General features: G+C 35.2%; 1 protein-coding gene and 1 long non-coding RNA gene across 4 annotated transcripts; both read left to right on the forward strand.

The window, feature by feature from the left end:
• The first annotated feature begins 1,351 nt into the window (after window positions 1-1,351).
• Window positions 1,352-5,588, forward strand: LOC104117302 (geraniol 8-hydroxylase-like). The gene is made up of 2 exons (XM_009628341.4): window positions 1,352-2,330; window positions 4,930-5,588. The coding sequence occupies exons 1-2, from the start codon at window positions 1,449-1,451 to the stop codon at window positions 5,551-5,553; spliced, it is 1,506 nt and encodes a 501-aa protein (XP_009626636.1). The 5' UTR covers window positions 1,352-1,448; the 3' UTR covers window positions 5,554-5,588.
• A 1,015-nt stretch (window positions 5,589-6,603) lies between these two features.
• LOC104117276 (uncharacterized) lies at window positions 6,604-13,554 on the forward strand. 3 transcript variants are annotated; one of them, XR_001973401.3, is made up of 4 exons: window positions 6,607-7,146; window positions 9,194-9,948; window positions 10,040-10,666; window positions 12,564-13,554. It is a non-coding gene; the product is annotated as an uncharacterized lncRNA (long non-coding RNA). The 3 variants fall into 3 exon arrangements; XR_011408809.1 differs by having other exon boundaries at window positions 6,604-7,146; window positions 9,177-10,666; XR_011408808.1 differs by having other exon boundaries at window positions 6,606-7,146; window positions 9,194-10,666.
• The last annotated feature ends 10,725 nt before the right edge of the window (window positions 13,555-24,279 follow it).

Consider the following 24,279-nt stretch of genomic DNA (forward strand, 5'->3'; position numbering starts at 1 on the left):
CTTCTTTCTATTAAAATGAACTTGAAAATAGCTTTTAAATTTTTTTAGGAAAGCTCTTAGATCTTCAAAAGCTATGTATTCTTGCTAAAATTGAAAAGTTGATTATATAGAACTTGAACTAAGTTTAATTTGAATATATTGAATGATGATTGGGGAATTTTATAGAGTACAATTTCTCCCTTTATTGAGTTAGCTATATATAGGATCAATATTCATCAATTTACAAAATTTAAACTTTTTATTTTATACTCGAATATAACTTTTACTAAGTATATTTACATATTGCGATTAGGTAATTTTACCAAATAATAAAGACGGCTAACCAAAAAGAAAATTGTGTGTGAGATATAAGGCAAAAGAATTTAACCAAAAAGATCTCCTAAACCTAAAAGGTATTTACTACAAAATAAACACATTTAATACTCCAACATAGGGAGTTGAACGTAGGGACGAAAATTTAGTATAGGCAGAATTGTTTTAACTACAAAAAAGGTCGAACGAATAGGAAAACATTTAGGCAAAATTTTATTAACTTTCTTAGAGTGTTAATAATAAGAGAAATATATTTACATATATTTTTGAATATATCTTGTGGCAATTGACAAATAGGATTCTAGTTTGATAATTCAAAATGAGTTGGAGAAACGTATTGTCAACTACCGAGCAATCGTCGTGCGCACACGTACGTTTTATGACTCTTTCTCTCTGTGTGTTGTATTTATATAAAACAAGGTATCTTTTCATATTTTATGGCAACAAATAGTTCACTTTCACTGTATGCCAACTGGAATATTTCCAATAATAAATCGGGGTACTAGCATTTTACTTATGTCATTTTCCGTTTGATGGAGCCTCGTTTTAAGTCTAATCGTATAGTATTGTATTATTATTGTGTACTATATTATTTTGATGTATATAATATTTAAATAAATTATATTGTGTGTCATCGTTTCATAATATCATGCACAAATAATGTAAAGAATAAACTTGAAATATTATAAAGAAAAAGTAAGGTACGGGGTGAAATTATTATATAAAAAGGTAAGGTAAAAAATAAATTAAAATATGATTATTTAATAATAAAGAAGGGCAAGATGAGAGAAAAAAATATGGAAACGATGCGACCACACCAAATCGGTCGTTCCATAAAGTGACACATTTCGTCATTACGTAATGACGGATTTAACGATACGATACAATAAAATTTAAGTAACAATTAAAACAAATATTATATTTAAAATAACAATAGCAACCGGTAACAACCATGCAAACAACCTGTAAGTCTATATAAGGAGTGATATATCTTTGCATCTGTCCCAACATACACACAAAAAGGAACATTTCCAACAATAAATTGTACGGGGTAGCATTTTCCATAAAATGGAACCTTTTTTTAAGTCTATATAAGGAGTTTTATATCGTTGCATCATCTATCCCAACATACAAAAATGGAACTTCCCATCCTTTCCATCTTTCTCTTCTTCATCTCTCTTTTATGGTTCATTATCAAACCATATCTCCATTCTAAGGCGAGAAAGCTACCACCTGGTCCTACTGGTCTCCCAATAATTGGGTCACTGTTAAAGCTAGGTTCTAAACCAAACCGATCATTAGCCGAGCTAGCCAAAATACATGGCCCTCTCATGACTCTAAAGCTCGGCTCAGTCACAACCATAGTAGCCTCCTCGGCCGACATAGCCAAAGAGATCCTCCATAAACACGACGAAACATTCTCAGCACGCATTGTTCCCGTTGCTGTTGCTGCCCAGCCGAACCCAGAAGCAACCCTAGCATGGGTCAACGGCGATCACTTGTGGAAGAAAAAGAGAAGATTTCTTAGCACGCAGATGTTCACTAACCAAAGACTCGATTCGCTCCAAGAACTCCGTCACCAAAAGGCTGCACAACTAGTGAGTCACATAAGGCAGCAAAGTCAAAGGGGTGCAGCTGTTGACATAGGACGTGTTGCTTTTGCAACGACGTTGAATTTAATATCGAATACCGTTTTCTCCATTGACATGGTGGACCCTGAATTCAAGACAGCTCATGAATTCAAGGAATTAGTTTGGACAATTATGGAGGATGCTGGGGTACCTAACTTGTCTGATTATTTCCCGGTTTTAAAGCGGTTTGATTTGCAAGGAGTGAAGCGTCGTATACAGCCAGCATATTTAAGGTTGCATGAAATATTTGACCAAGTAATTCAGAAGAGAGTAGAAGCTAGAGCCAAAGGGGTGCTGAAGACAGGTGATTTCTTGGACGTACTACTTGATCAATTTGAAGAAGCTGATGTGACTGGATTTGGCACAGAGATCAAGCCTCTTATGGTGGTAAGTGCTTCTTCTTTTTCTTTTTTCCTTTTAAATTTTATTTGAAATTCACCTTATATTCAAATGAAATACTTAGCAGTTTAAGTTATACTTCCTATTTTTCAATTAAGTTGAACCTTTTCGGAGTCCGAGAGTCAAATTGACTAATTTTCGATATAAATTCTTTAAATTTTTTTTAGAATCTATATATTTAGAAATTAAATAAAAAAGTATTATAAGCCATAACAATTAGCAATTCAAAAAATTTAAAAATTATTTCAAAAACAGATATAGTCAAATAACATCCTGTTTGATTTTTCAAATAGTAATAAGTTCATTCTTTTTGAAGTAACGAAAATATATACAATCATAGTTTTTTATACCACTAAGTTAGTCGGATATTTATAGGTAAGCCTTATTTAAATGTAGGACTTATAATCTGAAAAATAAGACAAATTATCTATTACATCAGGTAAATATAATCTGGTGTAAAAATTCTTTACACTAAGAATGTATAACTTAAACTCAAACAATATTATTTATTTTTGTGTTGATTTTGGGTGCGAGGGGAAAATATTATCAAACGTCAAATTCGTTTACACAAAGAATGTATAACTTAAACTCAGACAATATATTGTTCGAACATATAATCGTAAATTTCCTTTTTACTCTATTTGGTATAGCCTACGTTTCAGCTTATGCAAACCTATTTTCTTTTCAATCAGTTTACAAAAGAGTGATTTCTTTATAAATTTAAAAATAATTTAATTTAAACTTACAGTTTTACCATGATGACATGCTTTAGATCAGAAGTGCTAAAAATCAAATTTAAATTTTTTTATTTCTTTCTTAAATTTCGAGTCGAATCAAATATATTTGCATAAATTAAAATAGAAGGAATAAAATATTTTAAGTTAACGTGGGCGTAGATCATGAAGTTATCACTCCGTAGAGATTGATCAGAAACAAGTTATGTAGTGATAAAGTAACGCAAAAATTAATTATGCAACGATTGAAATGTAGACATTTTTTTTTATCGAGTGTTTGAATCTTTATATTAGGAAGGGAATATATAGGGTAAAATTTAAATATATGAATCTTTTTAAACATAATAATTGAAATGGTGTTGATGATCGATTTGTGGAAAAGATAAAGACTAATTCTATCTTTTGATATTTAAAACATATTAACTAATTCATGCATTGTCATCCACTATATAGTAGGTATAACATAACAGATCAATTGGTGTATTAAATTAAAAAGGAGTTAGCTATAATGGATTTAAAATATAAATCAATCATGTAAAAAAATCAATACTATTTTTTATATCATGATTATATTATCTAAAACTTCAAACCAAACGAGCTCTTATTGGTCTAGTAAGTAGTTGTCATCCAGCTGGGCTCCAAGTCTCCTAGATTCCTCAAATCATTGCTTTTGTATCCTATTTAGGTGACCCGCATTCATAATCGGTTCTAAACAAATAACATATCTCTCCTTTTTAGCCCAAAAAAATATCTTTCTCCTTATATAAATATATTTATTTTATTTTTATGTATTCTTAATAATATGACTTGAGTGCATTTAGATGGAGTATAAAGTTGAAACTTACCATTATATATATATATATATATATAAAATCTCTAATTTCTGTAGTCAAAACTTTCGCATCAAATGAGACGGAATAAGTATATCAAAACAGTCAAAGTTGAAAAATAAGTGCAATAATACATAAGCAATTTCAAATTCATCAATTTTTTAGCATACATAGTCGTCAGAGCTGAAAAATAAGTACACTGAGCTTCTTTCTTACGAAACACTAGAGAAAATAATAACTTGGAAAAGAGATCACGTGTGACGTACTAGTAAATCTCTAACTATTATCTAGTAAAAATGTAAATTAATTTACTTTCATAAATTAAACTAGACTAATAAAATAAAAATAAATTTACAAACGTCAATACATATAACTTATATCACTAAGGAAATTACTAGTTTTCAACAGTTCAAGAATTACCTGATTATTTCTAATGCATATAATTAATTTTTCAACAATTCAAGAAAGTACGGTATATAAATTATTTCTTATAGCACCATCATCTGTGACTAAAGTGCTACATTTTGTTTATCCTTTTACAAAATAATTTTGCTTTCGGTCGAGCAATTGTGAACAAAAGAATTAGTAGTATGTCCAGGAATTTCCCTTCCCTCCACTCCATTAAATAAGGGAAAATTTTAAGAAATAGATATTTCATATTTAGAAAAGTAAATAATACCGTGCGACATAAGTTGTAATAAACACGTGATCAAGTATCCTTGGCGGCGAATAACTTTTTAAATTAAAAAAAAAATCTTCATAAATATTTATGTGGACCAGATTATGTTCTTCTCCATTTCATTTTGGGGCTAAGTACCTAATTTGTACAGCACATTTTTAATGATGATGCCTTAACTTTACAGGTTCTTAAATGGAGACCTCAACTTGTAGATAACAAATATTTTAAACGCATCAAGTTGTATTAAACAACCTTCTTTATTAAATACAAATACTTGTGCTAGACAGAACATAATACAATATATGATGTTAATAAGTTAAGTGTGTGCCATGACTTGACGACAGGATTTATTCATTGCTGGAAGTGACACATCTGCTATAACAACAGAATGGGCAATGGCAGAACTTCTTCGAAAACCTCAAGTACTTAACAAAGTAAGAGAAGAAATACTTCAACAAATAGGCACAGAAAGACCAGTGAAAGAATCAGACATTGAGAAACTTCCATACCTTCAAGCAGTTGTAAAAGAAGCAATGAGACTTCATCCGGCAGTTTCATTACTCTTGCCACACAAAGCCCAAAATGATATACAAGTGTTGGGCTACACTGTGCCTAAGAACACTCAAGTTCTCGTGAATGCTTGGGCAATTGGAAGAGATCCAAAATCCTGGGATAAGCCACTGGAGTTTATGCCTGAAAGATTTATAAAGTCTAGTGTGGATTACAAAGGTAGGGACTTTGAGTTTATACCGTTTGGCGCCGGCCGAAGAATTTGCCCTGGGATGCCACTTGCTATAAGGATGGTGAATTTGATGTTGGCTTCTATTATTCAACCATTTAGTTGGAAGCTACCTGATGGAATGGCACCAGAGAAATTGAACATGGACGAACAGTTTGGAGTTAGCTTGAGGAAGGCTGTTCCTCTTGTTGCCATTCCTATTATGGAAGAAAACAAGGTCATTGTTTAGTCTATATAATGTGATTTGCCATTTCTTTATTATTATTTTTTAATAACCTTATGGGACTGTTTCTTTGAGCTATTTGATTGTGAGAACTATTATGGGTAAGGTTTGAGTGTTAATTGGAGAGGAGAAACTTGAAACTAATAACGAACTTCAACATCTTGATTAATATTTTTATGGCTACTCATTAGGTGAGTACCAATTGCAACTTTGATTTGTGTCCGATTAGGGATAATATTGAATTCTACCATAGGCTTAGAAGTTCTATTTTACTTTCACCATATATTCGCTTTCTTGTTTAAATAATTTCTACTTCATTCCTTGTGTTCCTTGATTCAAACTCCATAGTGCTTTCACCCCATATTACCTTTACATTATCAACTTTATGTCCACTCTACTACTTACTATTATAATATAGTAAATATCTTCCGAACTAGCATTTCATAAAGAAAAAAACAAAAAAACAAAAAAATGGTTACTCTATTGCAAAGAATTGACTCGTAAAGAAAGTGATGGTTCTGCTGCCTTGGGCTCAGAGAAACCTGAACTCAATCCCAACTTAAGGCCCACAATAAAGACTGTATACATCCCTTTTTGTGGGCTGAAGACCAATTATTACTATAAGGCTCATAAGTGTGATCACCTAATTTTTGCCCTAATATAAAATTACTTCTAAAAAATTCAAAAAATAGCTTTAAATTATTTTTCTATATTTTTTCTTAGTTTGCTTTGTACGTATTCATATTTGATGCATTTTTAAGTTGCATTTTAAATCCTAAAGAAAATACAAAAATATTTTTAATTTTTACATTTTTTAGATTTTAATTGCATAATCAATTGCATTTGTAAAATACTAAAATACCAAAAAATACATTAGTAACTCTACATGCATTGGTTAGCTAAATGAATTAGTTAATTGTAAAAAAATAGGTCATTAGGTTAATCTTGCAAATTAATTGAAATTAGGAGTATTAAATAAATTGATTAGTTTTGCAAAATACAAAGAAAAAAAAAAAAAAAAGCTATAGGGTTTCATTACAGCTTTTGGCCAGGTACTTCTAGTGGCCCATTTTCTTTCCATTCGCCCCAACCCACCACCCGCCGGCCCAATATCCCCTCTTCATCTCTAAAATACAGCCTAGTTCCCTATCCATCAACACACATATCAGAGGAGACCCTCCCCATTTTGAAAAAAAAAACTAGCAGCCTTCCCATTTCTTCAACACCCAAGTCAGCCGCCGCGATCAATCCCCAATTCTCTCACCTTCATCTACACTGATCCCCACTCACTGCATTCACGCATAATAGCAGCAAAAACAAAAATTCAAAACAAAATTTGGGATCTAAAAAACGCAAGAGGAGTTCTGAGAAGAAGAAGAAGAAGAAAAGCAATGGAATCTGAGATTGGTTTACAGTCAAAACAATAAAATGAAACCGTAACTATTTCTGCTGATTCAAAACCAAGTCCTCCTTTATTTCTGGGCTTTAAATCGGAGCTAGTTGGGATTATTTGTCGTTTGCTGTCGCTGCCGGGAGCTTGAAATTCATCGTCTATTTCCCGACCTTTGCTTCGTCCTTAGTGATGTTTTACTGCTTTAGGTACGTTTTTATTTTGTTCTCTCACATCTGTATTTTCAGATTTTATCTCTCCAATATAGTGAATGATTTTAGTGAATTGTTGTTCTTCGGTGTTAGCTTGTCCTTATTTGGATCGGTTCATCATTTGATGCTTGGAATTAAATCATATTTTTTTTTATACAATTGTTACATTGGTGTAATAGTTTGATTTTAATATGGACAGTAAGTTTGCTTAACTAGCTCAAATGAATTTGAGTGATGAGATTTGATTTAATAAGCTCTACCATATTTTCGTTGGTCATTATTTTGGTGGCTGCTAGATGTTGTTAGCTTTAATATAGGTTCATTTTTTAGTATTAACTTGCTAATTGAGTTTGGGCTACTGCCTTACATTCTGTTAATTTTCATTGTGAGTTAATGAATATTAAGTTTGTTTGGTTGAGCTAACTAAATTAAGTCTTGGGATTAAGAAATGAGTTTTGAACCCTTACAATTAGTGGGTAGTAGGTTACAAGGAACCAGAATTGGGGTTTGATATTACCTTGGAAATTTGGGCTTTAAAATGATGATTCAATGTTGAGGACAGTTGGGCAAAGTGAATAATTGGCTAAATGGGCCAACGGACAACTTGCCGGAGTTCGTTAGTATTGATTGTTCAAAAATTGCTTCTAATATCTTCTTTTGTATTCACAAGCACACCGGGCCTTTACAATTAGTCTCAAATATAGGGAAACAGTTTATCAATACGCTAGATGGCTTTAAGCACACTCCTAAGCAAATCAAATCATCGTGATTATGTACACATTCGCGTGACGCGGTTACGATTTCAAAAACAATAGGTGCGCGACATCACGACTTATTTAAATAAATTTCATAAATATTAAAAGCGATAATGCACAAAAGGTTCTAAAACATGCAATAATTCAGATAATTAGGCCAATTATTAATAGTTGAGTGATCGTGCTAAAACCACGGAACTCGGGAATGCCTAACACCTTCTCTCGGGTTAACAGAATTCCTTACCCGGTCTTCTGTGTTTGTGGACCATAAATAAAAGTCAATTTCCTCGATTCGTGATTTAAAATAAACCGGTGACTTGGGACACCATAAATTATTCCAAGTGGCGACTCTGATCAAATAAATAATCTCATTTCGAATATTGTCACTTTAATTGAAAAAATTCCCCTACTCCCTTCGAAAAAAGAAGGTGTGACAATAAGTGACGGACATTTATGTAAAGATAACTATGAACAGGTTCTATTTCTGTCTTCACTGCCATCCAGGGATCATGCTATAATAAAAAAAGGAAAGCCCAAGAAGAAATTAAGAAGAAAATTAAACAAATGATGAATATGGTGAAACTCGAAGAGACCTTTTAATAGTTCCTAGCATATGCTAATTTCTAGGCGTAGACAATAAAATGGCAACAAAAAAATAATCGAGGCCAAAAAATATTGCAACAATCGTATTATTTTATTTTAAGTAATATGAGTGTACAATCTCTATGATTTCTCTAATTCTTCTTTTCTAATATAAATTCAAGGATTTTTGAGCTTGATCTTGAATTTATGCTTGTTTCCACGAACGATGATCTTGAATTCAACTAGCACGAATTTGAACTCGTACTCTTTGAACCTTAATTTGTTCTTCGTTCTTGAGCTTGAACTTGAACTTGAACTTGATCTTGATTGCTTGAAACTTGAAGCTTATAGAGATATTTGCGGCGTTTGATCCACGAACTTTCTTTTGCTTCTTGTTATAATTTCTAATCTCTTTTTTGAGATATGAAGACCCCTATTTATAGTTGTAGGAGAGAAAAATTATTGATGAGAACAAACTCTTTCCGAACAATCAAATTGAAGCGCAACAAAGCCGCGTTAGATTGGTCAGAACATGTCATTTGCAGATGTGGCACAGTTTCATTAGCCTTTTAAATTGACTTGGCATGCCTTATGTAACAACTCAACCGGTCATTTTGAGCATTTTCATTGCATTCAGTTGTTTGAGACCTTGAGTAGCTTCATATGATGTATTATGACTTTTGTGAATAGTCGGTTTTGGTTTTCAGGTGATCCAAAGTTGATTTGGAAGAACAATTCTCAATTAGAAAGCTTTAAATTGAAAGAATTGATCAAGTTTGACTTTTGTGTATTTGACCTCGGATCGGAGTTTTGATGGTTTCGTTAGGTCCGTATGGTGATTTTGGACTTGGGCGTATGCCAGGATTTGCATTTGGATGTTTCTTGAAGGTTCTAACGTTAATTGGCGAAAGTTGGCAATTTGAAATTTTGGAATGTTCATAAGTTTGAACGGAAGTTGACTTTGGTGATATCGGGTTCGGATTTTGGTTCCGAGAGTTGGAATAACTTCGTTATGTCATTTGAAACTTGTGTGCAAAATTTGAGGTCATTCTGAGTTGATTTGATATGGTTCGGCACGAGTTTTGAAAGTTGAAAGTTCATTAAGTTTGATTTGAGGTGTGATTCGTGGTTTTTATGTTGTTTGATGTGATTTGAAGCTTCGAATAAGTCTGTATCGTATTTTAGGACTTGTTGGTATGATTGAATGGGGTCCCAAGGGCTCGTGTATATTTTGGATCATTGGTTGAGAAACTAGTTAAGTTTAGGATTTGGAGTTTGACCATGGTCAATATCGGGTCAAGACGACATCTTTTTGGTGTTTTGAGTATCTTTTTGGTGTTTTGAGTGAGCGAGCAAGTTCGTAGCGTGTTTTATGATTGAAATACATATATGGTTTGTATACAGGAGGTTCCGAATGAGTTTTGGGTGCTAAAATAAAAATTCTTTTATTGCTGATTTTCTGGTATAAAATAATTACAAAAATGTCATTTTTGTCTCTTAAATTTTCAGATTTCCTTTAAAACTTCAAAATAACCTATCTTTCTCATTTTAAGGCCAAATTGAGTGATTCAAAAGGCTATTTGGGCGTAATCTCGCAAGGATTATGTTGGGCTTATCAATATGAGTTTTGGAGTCATCTTGGATCTGATTCGAGCTATAATAACTGCTGCATTTTTTACTTATTCCGGAATTTAGTCACTTTTTGTCACATGGTTTTGGAACTCGGATTTGAGCGATTTTGGAGAAAATTTTTATCACATGGATTGGGGTAAGTGTTTTCTACTCTGTTTTGATTATATTCTATGATTCCATCTTTGATTTTGGCATTTGATTGATAATTTCAAAAGAGAAGTTGGGGTTTTTGTCTAAACTTTCCTAAAGTGAATATTTGAGTTTTGAGTATCGATTGGGAGTCGGAATTGAGTGAAATTAGTATGGTTGGACTCGTAATTGAATGGATTGTCAGATTTTATGAGTTTTGTCGGGTTTCGAGGTGCGAGCTCGGATTTGACTTTTTGGTTGACTTTGAGTAAATGTGTAAAGATTCGATCTTTATCAATTGGGTTTGCTTCCTACGATATTATTTGATGATTTTGAGTTGCTTTTGGCTAGTTTCAAGCCGTTCAGAGGATGATCTGAGCGTGATGACGCTTCTAGTGTATCAATTGGGCTTGTTTGAGGTAAGTGTCTTGCCTAACTTTGTTGGAGAAATTTTTTCTACTAATTGCCATTATTTTTTACATGTGTGGGTGATGCATATATGAGGTGACGAACGTATATGCATGCTCAGGGTAAATTATATGATTAATTGTGCGTTGTAGAATTACGTGACCTTCTTGTTTCATGTCTTACTTGACTTCTAGACTACTAAGAATGTAAAATTACATACTAGAAACTAAGATTTGGCTTATTATAACTTGATTAAAATTTGACGAATTTTCATGAAACTATTGATGTGTTAAATTCGGTCATCACTATGCTTAATGTAATACCCCAATATTTTAAGTGAGGACATATTAGACATTTAGAAAATAATTAAAGTCCAAAGAAAGGAAAAAAAAGAAGAAGAAAAAAAAAGGGGAACAAACTAATAAAACAAAACAAAAAAAAGAAACCTAGTCAAATTAAAAGAAGGGGCAAAGCCCACTGGAACTAAAAGAAAAGGGTAAAAGGGGAACGCAACAAGCTTGCGGCTAAGACAAACAGAAGCAAAAAGGGGTTGAAAAATAAGAGGAAATCCCCTTTTGGCTAACGCACAACGAAAAAAAAACGAGAAGGGGAAAAAGTTTTCTGGTGTTGCCTCGTGCAAAATATTGTTTCCATTCAAACCATTGGCATATAATCTTTAGTCTGAGCGAAAAGGCCCATGTAATTACATATATTTTCTTTCTTTCTGAAACAATAGTAATTTATATACATGATTCCTCGCAAGACTAAGTAAATATAATGTGAAATTTGATTCTGAGTTAGAAGAGGAGGTTAGGGAACTGAGAGAAATCCATAAGCCTTTTCATGAATTAAGCGAATATATTACATGAATACGCTAAAAAGTTATTGATTATGGACTAGTTAAATTACTCATAGTATGGGTATATATAATTCAGCAAATTATGGTCAAACATGAACCTCTGAGGGTTAATATATATTTTAAAATAGTTATGAATTAGTTTAAACTAGATAATTGACACGAGATTGATATGACATGATTATAGATTGATCGTAGGAAGCTGTGCGGTTCGCTCGAGGTGACGGGTTTGGTATTTGACACGAGTATTATGAGTAGCGATCTTACCACAATTGTGTTTTCATAACCTGCATGGTTTATGCGTTATTTTGAAAATAAATGTGTTACCGAATGTTTGAAATTGCATGTGGGACAAGTCCTTTACTTGATATGGTACTGAATAGTTCACTGGAGATGTTTATCGTTATTTAAAATGTTCGCACTGTTATTAAACATGTTTTAATGTTACTTGAGATATGGTTACCATTACTGAAATGGATTTACATGATTTGACAAGAATTAATATGCCCTTTATTATTTTGAAAATGCTTTCTTATGAATATTTAATGGTTACAAGAGAAAAGTATAAATGGGGGGAGACTTTGAAGGATCCCGTAGCTAACGGCGGGTTCGTTAGACCCGGTGCACCTTGTATTTACAGATTACCGATTACAGTTATAACCCTCGCTAGTGCGAAGGTAGAACTAGCATACAGTTACAGTTTTCCCTCTAGTATGGACCTACAAGTTATATTTGACTTCTTTTACGAAGGGATCCACACAGTGATACAGATTACATGATCTTTTCTTGAAAACCTCCCAAACATAAAGATTTGCTATGAGACAGTGTCTACCGTGTTTATTATCGATTTGTTAAATTGATTTCTGTCACAGGAAGTACATGAATAGACTGGTTATATTAACCGTTTTTGAGAGGGCATTTTATTTTTATGATAGTTTCTGATTATTATTAAACATGCATGCTTTCTGACTTGTCCCCAATTAAAAATAGTTGTGGTTAAGTGTTATTACTTACTGAGCTAGCGACTCACTCCCCGCTATTTATTTTTACAGAGATAGCAGTTGACGCGAGCGAGAATTTTGTTAATTAGAGTACACGATTTGATAGTTCCTGGTGAGCCTCGCACTTGTTCGTGTGGGCAAAGAGTTTATTTATTTGTTATTGTCTTTTCTTATGAACTCTTAGAGTCGCTCCATAGTCATTTTTATTAGTGTCATGAGCATTCATTCGTTATATTGGACTAATTACTAGTATTATACTTCTTTCCGTATTTTTGAGATGAGTTTAGTATTATTATGTTGATAAGGTTGGTAATGTTGGTGAAGACTCGTTTTTGGTTAGTTGGTGAAGATTGTGACTGATTTAGGTGAATATGAGTTGGTTGTTATTTGTTTATGAGACTGAAAAACTTTTAGATAGTCCTAAATTAGGGAAAACTCTGTCCAATTTTCTGTAAAATAATGATAAGGCTTACTTGGGGGCACTTGCTCCCAAGTGTCGGTCATGATCCTACATTGGGTCGTGACACTTAATCACTAATACATCGCTATGACCGTTATTCTTGAGATATTGGATTCTATACTTGAATTGAAGATAATTTTTTAGACTTGTTGAAATACTTGCACAATAAGGTTCTTGAGGTTTATTGAATTATTATTGGCTTGAAAGTTGTGATTGATGTTCATTTGGAATATTTGCTTAAACACTCTCCTTGATGTTATTCATGCTTCCTACCTTGCTTGTCATTAATATACATGTGCTTGGAGAGGAAGAGTGTAAAGCATGAAGGGTGATGTCGTGCCATTGTATATACATTATCATGTGAGAAAGAGTGTAAAGCACGAAGGGTGATGCCATGCCATTTCATTTACATCATCATGTGAGGATGAGAGTAAAAGCACGAAGGGTGATGCCGTTCCATTTCATTTACATTATCATGATTTCATTTACATTGTCATGTGAGGATGAGAGTAAAAGCACGAAAGGTGATGCCATGTCATTTTATTTACATTGTCATGTGAGGATGTGAGGATGAGAATAAAAGCACGAAGGGTGATGCGTGCCATTTTATTTACATTGTCATGTGAGAATGAGAGTAAAAGCACGAGGATGATGCCGTGCCATTTTATTTATATTATCATGTGAGGATGAGAGTAAAAGCACGAAGGGTGATGTCGTGCCATTTCATTTACATTACCATATTTTTATATTATCATGTGTTCATGGCACAAAGGGTGTTTCCGTGCAGACGAGGACGAGAGACATGCATTATGTGGTAATATCTTTTCCTTGTGTATACATCCATGCCTTTATCTTGAGTTGTTACTATTGCACCTATGTTTTCTATGTGACTTGTCGTTGTTGTTTTGTCTTTGTCCTCTATCTCAATTGTTGTTGTGTTATCCATGACTTCTATCTGCTTAACTTGCAGATATCATGCTTTCTTTCTTGTTTTTCATATCTACATCCATGTCGTTTCTCATTTGTTGCACTTTTGTATAAGCCTTCTACCATGTTAGTTACTCATGCCTTCTATTTGTTTAGCTTATAAATATCACGCTTTCCTTCATGGCTGTTATATCTACATCTAAGTCTTCTACCATGTTAGCTAGTAAAATTTATATTCCTCTATCTTAAATGTTATCATTACTTCTATGCCTTCTATCTAGTCTATTATTGTTTCCCATATGCAATGCGTTGCTCGTTATTGCTTTCTGTGTGTCTCCTACTTTATCGTTATTGTTATTGGCATTTCTTTTACCTGGTTGATATTGTTATACGTATGCTTGGTGAGAAAGAAATAAATGCACGAAGGGTGTTGCCGTGCCAATTGATTTGACCTACATTCATATATTTGGTGAGGATAAGATAAATGCACGAAGGGTGTTCCCGTGCCATTTGATATCTTGAGTACATTTCTCACACCATGAAACTTAGGAATTTACTACCGTGATTTCTTCTAGTAATCATTTACTACTTCGCATAGTTGTTTTCTTGTACTCTTATCTGTTATGTTCTAGAATTATTTCTATTGCTAGTCTACCGCACATGTTATAACAGTGAGTATCTTTTAACTAAAAAAAATCCCCGCCACTACTTCAACGAGGTTAGACAATATACTTAGTAGGTACATGGGGTCGGTTGTACTCGTACTATACTTCTACACCTTGCGTGTAGATTTTGGAGCTAGAGTCGCTGTGTATGGCGGGAGTTGGCATTGAAGATGTACCTGCGTTCCGACTATAGCTGCCACTTGTCCTTGGTAGCTTTAGATTTTGCTAATCTATTTATGTAAACTTCAAACATATGACGTATTTATTCGTACCGGTTTTTTTTTTTGTAAATTCTAAATCTTAGAAGCTCATAATTTGTACTACCGGTCCTTGCGTTATTGTATAAATGTTCCGATAATTCTTCACTGTTTTCTTATAAATCTCATTTGGATTGTATTGATTGTTAGTTGGTTTACCTAGCGGGTCGAGTTAGGTGCCATCACGACTAGTGAATTTTTGGGTCGTGACACCTTATCATTTTTTATACGCGGCATGATCCTATTGGATCTTTTAATTGACTTGGTGTGCTACGCCATTTGACACGCGGCACCAAACTTGACCTCTAGGAAGATGATATCTTAGGCTGAATGAAGTGGGCTCATCACTTGTAGCCCAATTAAATGGGCTAGCCCAATGAATTTGGACTTATTTATTAATCCATATATATTGGACTTATATGGCTAATCCAATTATATTAGCACAATAAATTTATTTAAACTAATATATCTTGAATTTAAATATAGTCCAAATCATTATATGAATTTAATTCTATTAAAATTTACGTGCCTACACTACCATTCAACTATGCCTATTATTTGGTCATAGATGCGGGAAAACTTTACTGTTCTTTGGAACAGTGAAACCGAAGTCTTGAGATTTTTGTGGTAGGGGTAAGGGTGCTGCTAGATCATGTCTCATGGTTTCTTTTACAACTGCTTGAAGGTATAAGAGTTTTATTTGTCAATGTATGATTTTTGCACTGAATTTTCATGCCTACTTGTTAAAGAATTTCTTCTTGTACTCCGTGTAAATCTTGAGGTTATCGGATCAGTGAACTGCCATTGCCCAAAGATTAAGCTATTTTTTTGTTTGTTTGTATTGCTTCAGGATAAATAGTGGAGATAAAGAAACACTAAAGTCAGCAAGACAACTACTAGGAAAAACACCAAAAAGGATTAAAACAAGTAAGTAGTAGTAGAATGTATTATTTATTCTTATATGCGGAATATAGAATGTAATTATAGCCTGAGTTTAGCTTAAATTAAAAGTTTTGAGTATAATAAAGGAGAGAACAAGAAAAGATATTGTCACATTTTAAAACCACTCAGCCTACTTGCACGGGGCAGGTATAAGTAGAATCACGGAATCCCCTAATGAAGACACAGAAAAATTGCCAAATCCACGGTTGGCATTTTAGAAATAACAACATTCTTTTTGGAAGCCAGAAAAATACACACACACTAAGAGGTACGTCATACGCGAGTGTCATGGAAATGGACAAGGTATGACGTTTTTTTAATTGTCTGTTTTCAGGATTTATTAGACAGAAAACACACACGATGGATTTAAAGAAATAGTACAATGTTATTAAAAAGTTAGAAGTAAAACAACAAAATGGCAAAAAGAGTTTAATATAAAATTGTAATACTAGCTAGTGGCATTTTCCATGCCCCATTTTCAAAAGATGGAGCTGGTTTTAGTAAGTCTATATAAGGAGTTATATTTCTGTGCATCTGTCCTCAAGATACAAAAATGGAACTTCACAATATCCTTCTCTGCTGCGTCTCACTTTTCTGCTGGTTCTTCCTCAAACCTTAAATCCATTCTAAATCCAGAAATCTACCACCTGGCACTACTAGAAATCCGGTAAAAACCGACCAATGTTGGTCGGTAATGGCCAAAAACCAACCAAAATGCGACCATTTACATATGGACGGTATTTTTGTGGTCGGAAAGGCATACCGACCAAAGTTGGTCGGTATTTTAATTGTGTAATAAAAAGATTCACTATCTGGGAATCGAACCGGGGTCTGTAATGTGGCAGGATATTATTCTACCACTAGATCATTGGTACATTTTATTTTAAGACTATCTTTTATTTGATTTATACTCTTTAATTGTATTTTCGCACGAAAATAACCGACCAAAGTTGGTCGGTTTTATTAAAAAGTAAAATTACCGACCAAAGTTGGTCGGTTTTTTTAAATGACCGGCCGAATTAACCGACCAATTTTTTTCGGTTTTTTTAATATTAATTTTTATTTATTTTAATTAAAAAACCGACCAAAGTTGATCGGTTTCTTGAAACATAATTTCGCGGGACTCAAAAATAGTTTTTCGCATTTTTGCGCCAAAGAAAACTGACTAAAGTTGGTCGGTTTCGTAAAAAAAAATTTAAAAAAAAATATTTTAAAAAACCGACCAACTTTGGTCAGTTTTTTGGTCGATTTTTTGACCGACCAAAGTTGGTCGGTCGACCTTGGTCGGTTTTTGCCGAATTTCTAGTAATGTGGTCCCGCTGGTCTCCCCATAATCAGTTCACTACTAGAGCTAGGCTCAAGACCCAACCAATCACTAGCGGAGCTTGCCAAAATCCACGGCCCTCTCATGACTCTTAAACTTGGTTCAGTCACTACCATAGTTGCCTCCTCACCTGAAACAGCCAAAGAGATCCTCCATAAACACGACGTAACTGTAACGACCCGACCAGTCGTTTTGAGTATTACAGCCTCATTCCCCCATCTACTGCTCAATTTTTGCTTTACAGTTATATAACTTTCCGGAGTAATTGGTTCGGCTCCGGAAGGATTTCGGAGTGAAATGAGACACTTAGTCTCATAATTAAAAATTTAAGTTGGAAAAATTGACCGAACATTGACTTATGTCTAAACGACCTCGGATTTGAATTCTAATAATTTCAATAGCTCCGTATGGTGATTTTGGACTAAGGAGCCTGTCCGAAAAATTATTTGGAGGTCCATAGTGGAATTAGGCTTGAAATGACGAAAGTTGAATTTTTGAAAAGTTTGACCGGGGGTTGACTTTTTGATATTGGGGCCGGAATCCGATTCTGAAAATTGGAATACCTCCATTATGTTATTTATAACTTGTGTATAAAATTTGAGGTCAATTGAACTTGATTTGATAGGTTTCAACATTGAAGGTAGAAGTTGGAAATTGTTAGTTTTCATTAGGCTTGAATTGGAGTGCGATTTGTATTTTTATTGTTGTTTGATGTAATTTGAAGTTTCGACTAAGTTCATATGATATTTTAGGACTTGTTGGTATGATTTGACGGGTTCCGAGGGGTTTGGTTGTATTTTTGGATAATTGGTTGAGAGACTAGTAAAGTTAAGAAATTTAGGAGTTTGACCATGGTCAATATCGGCTTAAGACGACCTCTTTTTAGTTTTTTGAGTGGCGAGCAGGTCCGTAGCATGTTTTATAATTGAAATTCATATATGGTTTGTGTCCGAGAGGTTCCGGATGAGTTTCAGGGTGGTTTCGGATCATTTCGGAGAAGTTTGAGTTTGCTGGTTTCTAGTGAGGTACTGTTCATTCGCAATTGCGAACAATTTATCGCAATTATGAAAACACTGTTCACTCGCAATTGCGAACAATTTATCGTAATTACGAACACTGTTCATGGGGGTACTGTTCATTCGCAAATGCGAAGTTTTTTTCTCCGCAAATGCAAACCTGGACAGAATGTTTAAGATCTGATTTTCCATTTTTGACGAATTGGAGCTCGGAAAGAGGCGATTTTTGGGATATTTTCCAGGCAAACAACAGGGTAAGTGTTCTTAACTCAATTTTAGTTAAAATACTCGAATACTCGAATCCATTGCTATTTTTATCTCTAAATGAGTGAATTGGGTTGAAAATGGTAGAAATTTTCATAGAGTTTAATTGAGGATTTGGAGGTCGAGTTGATGTCGGAATTTGGTAAAATTTATATGGTTGGACTCGTGGTTGGACGAGCGTTCATATTTTGTAACTTTTGTCGGGTTCCGAGACGTGGGCCCCACGGGCAATGTTTGAGCTAAATTTCGAAATTTGCTGGAAAATTAGTATTTTCGTATGGAATTAATTCCAATAAATTTTATTGACTGAATCGAAGTAATTGTGGCTAGATTCGAGGCATTTGTAGGCCAATTCACGAGACAAAGGCATAGCGGAGTAAAAAACTACACAGTTTGAGGTAAGTAAAACTTTTAAACTGGGTTCTGAGGGTATGAATCCCTGAATTGGTGTTATACAAACTATTTGGAGGTGACGCACATGATAGTTGACGAGCGTGTGGACGTGCACCATAGAAATCGTGACTTGAATAAATCCTGTGAAGTTGTAAAAATTAAAGAATCATGTTATTATCCGAATATTTTTCACGTGTTAAAGAAATTGAGTTGAGGCTTTTATTAAAGATTATGCTTAGGCTACGTGCCAATATTTTTGGGATCCATGGGGTCGTGTTGCTGTTGAATTAATTATTTCAAAAAATATATATATAATATACATTTCACACTCAGTCATATTCGTCCATTGTGAGGATATTTATGGGATCGAGCTACGCGCCGCAGCATGCCATATTGGCTTTATACATGTTATCATTAAATAAATCGGGGTTGCCCGCCTGCAGCAGGCTATAATGGCTTTATATATTATTATTATATGGATCGGGGCTGTCCGCCTGCAGCAGGCCTTATAGGCTTTACTATTTTATGGATCGGGGCTGTCCACCTACAGCAGGCCTTATAGGCTTTACTATTTAATGGACCGGGGTTGCCCGCCTGCAGCAGGCCTTATAGGCTTTATTATTATACGGATCGGGACTGCCCGCTTGCAGTAGGCCATAAAGGCTTTATATCACGCTTGGGCTGAAGGAGCCCCTCCGGTGTCTGTACACACCCCCAGTGAATATATTCGGGATAGATTTTTCAGGACATGGACTTGCCTTATTTATATTGTAATGAATTTACTTGGACATGGATCTTGTCCGTATCATTTATATTTGGGGATAAATTATCCCAGGGCTGGATTGGCCTTATACGGTACTGAGTGACTGACTGTCGGTCGATGTATATATATATACGGGTTGGAACACCCCTGGGCTGGATTGGCTATAAATAGTACCGAGTGACCGAATATTTTTTGACCGGTAGTTACATGAGGTCTTTCTACTGAGATGTCATATTCCTCATACCATGCAATATTGATCTATTTCACTTGTACTAAAATTAACTGTTGAACTTGAAAGCATGCCTATATTTTTGTACCATTATTTATACTGGACTGTACCTGCGGAGCTCGTCACTACTTTCAGCCCAGAGGTTAGTCTTGTTACTTATTGAGTTAGTTGTACTCATACTATACTCTGCACCTCGTGTGCAGATCCAGGTGCTCCCGGATACGGCGGCTGCTAGATTTCGAAGTTAATACTGTTGGGGACTATCAAGGTAGTTGCTTGACGTCTGCAGACTTGATTCCCTTCCTGTTTAATTATTGTACTGTTCTATATTTTCAGACAGTGATTTTATAAGTCAGACTTTGTATTCATATTAGATGCTCATGTACTCAGTGACACCGGGTTTTGGGGAATGATTTTTATCTATATTTTAAGAATTCTTCAGTTGAGATTGTCGGCTTGCCTAATAGTGAAATAGGCGCCATCACGACAGGTGAGATTTTGGGTCGTGACAAGTTGGTATCAGAGCTCTAGGTTCATAGGTTCTGCAAGTCATGAGCAAGTGCCTAGTAGAGTCTTGCGGATCGATATGATGACGTCCATACTTATCTTCGAAACGCTACAGGGCATTTAGGATAATTTCTATCTTTCTTTCCTTATCGTGCAAAATTGATTCAACTTGAAACAAAACTCTTTGAATTCCTTTCACGTATTCGTGTGCGCATGTGAGGGCTCTGTATCAGATGTGCACCGCCGGCATGTGATTCCATGAACGAGGTTCGAGATGTGTATTCTGTATTTTGGTGATGGTCCAGTCTGGAGGACTTGAGGCCAAGTTTAGACTGCAGCTTAAGCTCGGTAGCTTCAGTTGTGTGAACTTGTACATTTGGACTCATATTTCTGGTAGTGTCCCTACGAGTGGAATTTATGGCTCGATGAGCAGTTGAATTGCTATATAATAAGTATGATGTGATTCGGGATGTGTTCAAATGAGTTGAATGTGACGAATAAAGTTTACTTGTGACTCAAGAGTTTGCTATTGGGTACTTGATTTCTATCATTTGACATATAGTCTCAAATTGTGAGTGTATTGAAGGATGTTTCACGTTATTAAATTGTAGGATAAATTAAATTCTCATGTCTTGTTAATAAGTTTGGACTCAGAAAGATTAAGTGATTGCGTAGTAATTGTGGCTGCGAAAGGGTATAACCAGATGCCAATTTAAGGCTAAGCAGGTGGGTTATCCCCTGCGGAGTAATTTACATACGTGTGTTCCTTATAATGTTGAGTGGAGAGTTTCTTTTCTGCCAGCGGGGCGTAGGTGTTGAGACTTGAATTTGAATCTGGTTGAAAAAGTTGACTTGAATGTCAAGAGAATGAATGCGAGTTTAGCGGATGATTGAGGTATTTTTATGGTTGGCGTTGCATGAGCTTGAGAAGAATTTTCATTGAACTGACTGCGATATTATGGCAGTAATAGAGTATGGGTATTGTAAGTTATCGAGTATTTTAATTTATGGCTTTGAGCCAAGTGGGGGAACCTGCTATTGACGATTTGATTTCATGGTTATGTGTTGTACTGGTTTCGGTTTGAGGCATACATGTGATTCGGTTATGACTTGCAAAGATTGATATCGAGGATGACTCGAGTAAGAAAATTTCTGGATACATGTTATATTGCACTTTATGAGTATATTGAAATTATGGGATGAGTGAGTTGTTATTGTGAAGGATGTAGTACGAACGGAGTATGAATTTGATCGGTGTCATTAAGGCAGGGTTATTTCTTTGGGTGTTATTGTGCTAAGGGGGCATGTGTCTTTCGGCCCATTTGGGTGGTACAATTTAGATTTGAACAAAGTGGATGACTCTCGAGAAGGTGCTAATGGATTCAAAAATGTATAAGTGGCAATTGAAAATTTTTCGGATTGGTATGTCACTAGAATTGGTTAGTTATATATAGTGTCGGGACTTGCGGTAATTCTGTATGACTATGGATTCTACATTTCAGTATAAGAAAAGGGAAGATGAACAATTTTAAATTCACATAAGGTCTTTCAGAGTGGATGTCTCGGTTGTGGTACTTTGGGGTACTTAAGAGGGAATTCAGCGGCTTATGGGCCTTAGGGCGTTGTGGTTCTATGCTAGGGTTGTGGTTAAAGATCGTGGTGTTTTAGCAAGAAGAAGTATCAATTTGAAGATAAATTTGTAAGGGACTCGGAGAAATAGGACAGCTTGGTAGTAGTTGGATCAGTATGGTAATGGATATGATCGGTTCTTGGGGTGCTTATGATGTAGGGGTTTTTCTACAAGTGCTTTGTGGCAATAATCTTGGGTTTGGTGACCTGCGTGGCTTGGTTGATTTAGAGAGATTCAGTTCTGATAGCTTAGTTATGTGCAAATGAGTTTCAAAGTGTTCTTGATGGTTTCTACCATGGTTTGAACCGGATATTTTCTATCGGTGTGGGGAACGTGTTGTTTATTGTGAGTTCCTCCTAGAAGGAAGCAAGAGGAAGGATTCTAACTGATCGGGTATGTAATTTGCTGGCAACTCAGAGTGTTAATGAGGTTCTTGTGTTTTCATGTAATGGCCTAATAGAGGCGGCGTGTGGAGTGAGACTGAGATTTGCAGGTTCAAATATACGGTTCAGTTTTGAAGGGGAGGTCATAAATTCTTAGACGGCATGGACGGTTTTTGATGTTTAGATGAATGCTATAACTATTTGGTATTGCGTGAGTAGAGTGTACATTTCAGAAGGCGCACTATGTTTTGAATTATGGATGTTTCATAGGTATTGGGGCACTCTCCTGGTTGATCGACTGTTAATTTTAAGATGTTATGTGACACGAAAGAATGGGAGAAGTATTCCTCGTGGGATGATCGTGTATGAGAGATGTGTTAGACTTTCGGGCGGTGGAGATGGGATCAGAAATGGTGATTTGTGTGTTCTATGGATTTGGAGAATGGAAGTTGTCAGGAGCAGATTATTTCATGGTGGTGGACTGTGGAGTCGTGGCCTAAGATAGCCAGATGATAGTATGTATTATGATTCAGTCGTCGTGGATTTTTGGAGGGTTATTTATCTATTTGTGTGTGACCAGAGTTGATTTGGGGGTCCATTGGTAGGCCCAAGTAGGATGTGTATTCTACACCGAGTCGGAATAGTTGGCTCCATACTGCGATTTTTAAGGGATGTGCCATTCGGTTGATGTTGAACTTGCAATACGGTTCTCTTCCTTAAGACATATCCCATATTTGGTTATACGGATTGCGCAGTTGTGGCTTGAGTTATATTGATGTGGCGTGTCTGTGGGATAGTTATGTTTAATAATATAAGGTCATTGATTCTAGAATGGGTACTATCAGGTTTGAAACGGTATATTTTGGGAGGACGGCATTGAAAGTCGGCTTAGAAAGTGATTATGGTTCTCGTTGGGGCTAGAAAGCTCTATGACTTGTGGATCTGATAAGGGGTTACGAGATTCTGCGTGTTTCTTTTATTATCAACAATGTATGAATGTTTTGGAATGAGGTTTGGCTTGATATGGGGTTCAATACTAGTACCGGGTTAGTTGGAGTAGTTACTGTGATCAGGAATGGTGCTGCGAGCATGCAAAATGTGCAGTATGTTATGTGAATATATATGGGGTTATGGTTATGGCTTGATACATCTTGTTCAGACTCATACAGTGTGTAAATGTGAGATTCGTGTCTTGAAAAAAATTTTGGATGTTGAAAATTTGATTTCTAAGTTACGAAAAAACGTTAAAGTAATGATCGTCAATTGTGTTGTATTGTCAGGCCTATATGGAATAAGGTGACGTGGGGTCACCTCCGGGTATGTGCGTGGTAAGATGGGATAGTGATTTGGTGGCTTGGAAACAACTCTAGGCACATTCGAGGACGAACGTATGTTTAAGTGGGGGAGAATGTAACGACCCGGCCGGTCATTTTGAGTATTACAGCCTCGTTCCCCCATCTACTGCTCAATTTATGCTTTACAGTTGTTGTATGACTTTTCGGAGTAGTTGGTTCGGGTCCGGAAGGATTTCAGAGTGAAATGAGATACTTAGTCTCATAATTAAAAGCTTAAGTTGGAAAAGTTGACCGGATATTAACTTATATATAAACAATATCGGATTTGAATTATGATGATTCTAATAGCTCCGTACAGTAATTTTGAACTTAGGAGCGTGTCCGAAAAATTATTTGGAGGTCCGTAGAATTAGGATTGAAATGGCGAAAGTTGAATTTTTGGAAAGTTTGACCGGGGGGTGACATTTTGATATTAGGGCCGGAATCCGATTCTGAAAATTGGAATACCTCCATTATGTTATTTATGACTTGTGTGCAAAATTTGAGGTCAATCAGACTTGATTTGATAGGTTTCGGCATTGAAGGTAGAAGTTGGAAATTGTTAGTTTTCATTAGGCTTGAATTGGAGTGCGATTTGTATTTTTGTTGTTGTTTGATGTAATTTGAAGTTTCGACTAAGTTCATATGATGTTTTAGGACTTGTTGGTATGAT

Source organism: Nicotiana tomentosiformis, chromosome 6, assembly GCF_000390325.3.
Source record: "Nicotiana tomentosiformis chromosome 6, ASM39032v3, whole genome shotgun sequence".
In the NCBI taxonomy this organism is placed as follows: Eukaryota; Viridiplantae; Streptophyta; class Magnoliopsida; order Solanales; family Solanaceae; genus Nicotiana; species Nicotiana tomentosiformis.